Source organism: Poecilia reticulata, linkage group LG15 (genome assembly GCF_000633615.1).
Source record: "Poecilia reticulata strain Guanapo linkage group LG15, Guppy_female_1.0+MT, whole genome shotgun sequence".
In the NCBI taxonomy this organism is placed as follows: Eukaryota; Metazoa; Chordata; class Actinopteri; order Cyprinodontiformes; family Poeciliidae; genus Poecilia; species Poecilia reticulata.
Genome location: NC_024345.1, coordinates 16,805,192 through 16,807,973, shown reverse-complemented (window position 1 = coordinate 16,807,973; position 2,782 = coordinate 16,805,192). Strand labels below are relative to the sequence as shown.

Here is a 2,782-nt window from a genome sequence, read left to right as displayed (position 1 = left end):
TAGATGACCTAAAAAATAATGTTTAATATCTCAGAAACCAAAACTGCACAAACGAAAATTTTAACGGCACAAACCTGCACAAACAGAGCACTAACCATTCAGACTATTTGCTGGATTTTTTGACGTGGGTGGGGTGTCAGCTTCACGCAGGTCTGAGAACATCACCTCACGGGTCTGTGTCGCCCTCCCCCACCCAAATTACAGTATGATCGCAGCGCAGGAGCGCGCCGCGCACGGGTACGTCTTTAGCCGACGCTACACCCACTGACACTCCCTTTAAAACAAGCACGGTGCCCTTTAAACAAACTAACGTTAGGCCAGTACATACTTTATGTCTACAACTGAGACCCGATGTTAAGAAAACCAGCACATAATCCAACTTCGGTGGTGTGATATTGTAGAAAACAGCAACACTTCAATAGCTACCCCAACTGGCTGCAGTAGGAAAGAAACAGTTAAGGACAAAAAGTCGCTCGGAGATGCCCCGAGTCAGTCCGGTAATAGATGGTTATTTACACCGAAAAAAGCTACAACGCGGGGAAATTCGACCCGTAAAATGTGAAATATCTCACTGACAGTTTCCTTACCTACACAATGAATAAGTTTGTGTCGCCAAGAGTCAAGTTCCTGCCGAAAGCCGCGCCTGTCGATTGTGCATTGCTGCTTTTTGCACAGACTCGCCATTTTCTATTTTCTCTGGCGGCGGGCACCAGCACGCAAAGAGGAAGCGCTTAGCTGTAGGAACGGGCGCGCGCCCGCGGAGATAAGGGAAGCTGAACAGCCAGAACTGGCTCATTAACATAGACATATCTCATCATTTTCCTTTGCCACTATATAAAATATTTCCATAGTTGTTCTTGGTTACTGTTGACATGATATTGGTATTAGTCATTTTTGTAATATTCGTGTATGTGTGCAAGAAGTAGGATATTTTTGTATAAGAAATAAGAGAATTTTCCTACAGGAAGAAAGAGAGAGAGGGAGGCAGGTGGGGGACATGCATTTGCTCAAAGGTAGAAATGTTAAAAATAAGAATAAGAGATTGTACAGTAAGGACACAATTATAACATTAACAATACTGTCCTAAATACAGTGTTTAAAAAAGTATCAAAATAATATGTAGCTAAGAAGGTTAATTTAAAGGTATAAAATGAATAAGATGTCTGCTTACAGAGAGGTGCAAACAGTTGTTCTTTGAAATTAGAAAAACAGCACAGGATAGCAGAGTTATAAAGGCTTAAGTTTGTTGGGAAGTCTTACAGCTACTGGAAATAATGATCTGCAGTAGCACTTCTTTATGCACCGAGGATGAGGCAGTCTGTCACTGAAGGAGGTCTCCAGTTGGGCAACAGCTTCATATGGGTGGGAGACATCCAGAGGTTTGCTGTTTCTGACCCCCTCCACTCAGTTGAGGGGTCATCCTGATTCTGTTTTCCAAAGTTGTTATTGTTATTGTTGAAAAAAGAGATAGGGTACTATCTCATAAGGATTTCAAGCACTTATGTTATTTACTTATGCACTTATTTTCCTGAGGGACAATAAAGGGCATGTCTATTCTATTTATATTATCCCACACTGTCAAATTTTATTGCATCCATCCTGATGCAATAAAATAACACTCACACTTACATAATCAAATTTAAAGATGTGGGGAAATATTTATTTTAGAACTTCTGGTATTTTACATTGATGTTTACCAGAAATGTGTTTAACAGCAATGAGGTTTATCAATGCAGTACAATACTCACTAAGAATGAACAAAGAGATTCTCCTGTATACAGTGCTTATGGTAAGCACAGAAGAAATCAATGAGCTTAAGAAAAAATGGCGAAAAGCTCTTACAGTATACAAGTATTCTGCCAGCCTGTTAGCTGCAGCACCATCAGTAAATGTTGCTTTCAGTGACAGTTGGGTCGTACGTGTTTGTTCTCTACAAATTAAAGTAAGGACAAGCCATAGCTATATACAAAACACGTCTCACTAAATTAATGTTTAAAAATACATAACGAACTTAAAGTATTTAATTTCTTATTTTTCACTTGTGATCTTTTCAAGATATTTTGAGATTTCCTTCACGCATTCCTAGTTTACAGGCAGGACGTGAATGCGCCATCTCTTTTATCAGCCGGTGTTTTCATTTATTTACGCCCCTCCTGTCGTACACGGTGGTTTCCATGCTTCAGAGAGAACAGGCTTTGAGTGAAGGTAAATAAAGACTTACCTTTAGGAGCCTAGCCTCTGTACCTCTTACAGACACAGAGATAGATAGATAGCTGTAAATATTAGCTTTATTAAAATTTGAATAGGCTAGGAATTTAGAAAAGACGAGAACATTTGCAGCAACACGTAGCTACACAGGGTTGTATTGATCGAAACATATTGACAGCTTTAGCTAGATAGTTTTGATATTGCGTGGGAACAATTTCGTCTTTGTGTGATTAATTATTTATCTGATGGCGGCCGCATGGGTGAAATTACACTTGACTGTCGTCCTGCAAGGCTTTTATTTGTTTTAAAAATGAAATCTCTGTTATAAGAGGTGGATTATGCTGTTATGTGGTTTGCTAACATGTGCATTGGTGCGTATAGTCATTGCTCCTGTGTGCAGCTTACAGCTTTGGAAAAGGGATACCGCCTCAGCGTTTGCTTTACAAAAGCTACTCTGTGCATTCAAGAGTTGCAAGAACAGGTGCTAAGGTGTCTTCATCCTTTTAATATAAGGACTCAGATCGATTTGGCATGCACGCCTTAGTAGCTGTTGGCATATACAGCTACTATATAT

At 39.8% G+C, this 2,782-nt stretch overlaps 2 protein-coding genes across 4 annotated transcripts in view; one reads left to right on the top strand and one right to left on the bottom strand.

Annotated features, from left to right (window-relative positions):
* The window catches only part of LOC103476914 (ligand-dependent corepressor), a 26,491-nt gene extending 25,798 nt beyond the window's left edge, over positions 1-693 (bottom strand). For all 3 annotated transcript variants that reach the window (XM_008429652.2, XM_008429653.2, XM_008429654.2), the window contains exon 1: positions 588-693. In XM_008429652.2, coding sequence (XP_008427874.1) covers positions 588-684 — 97 coding nt within the window. In that variant the 5' untranslated portion in view covers positions 685-693. The remainder of the gene's footprint in view (positions 1-587) is intronic.
* Positions 694-2,124: 1,431 nt separating this feature from the next.
* Positions 2,125-2,782, top strand: part of morn4 (MORN repeat containing 4) — a 7,369-nt gene continuing 6,711 nt past the window's right edge. Inside the window, exon 1 of the mRNA XM_008429651.2 lies at positions 2,125-2,205. The gene's annotated coding sequence lies outside the window, so the exon portion shown is untranslated. The remainder of the gene's footprint in view (positions 2,206-2,782) is intronic.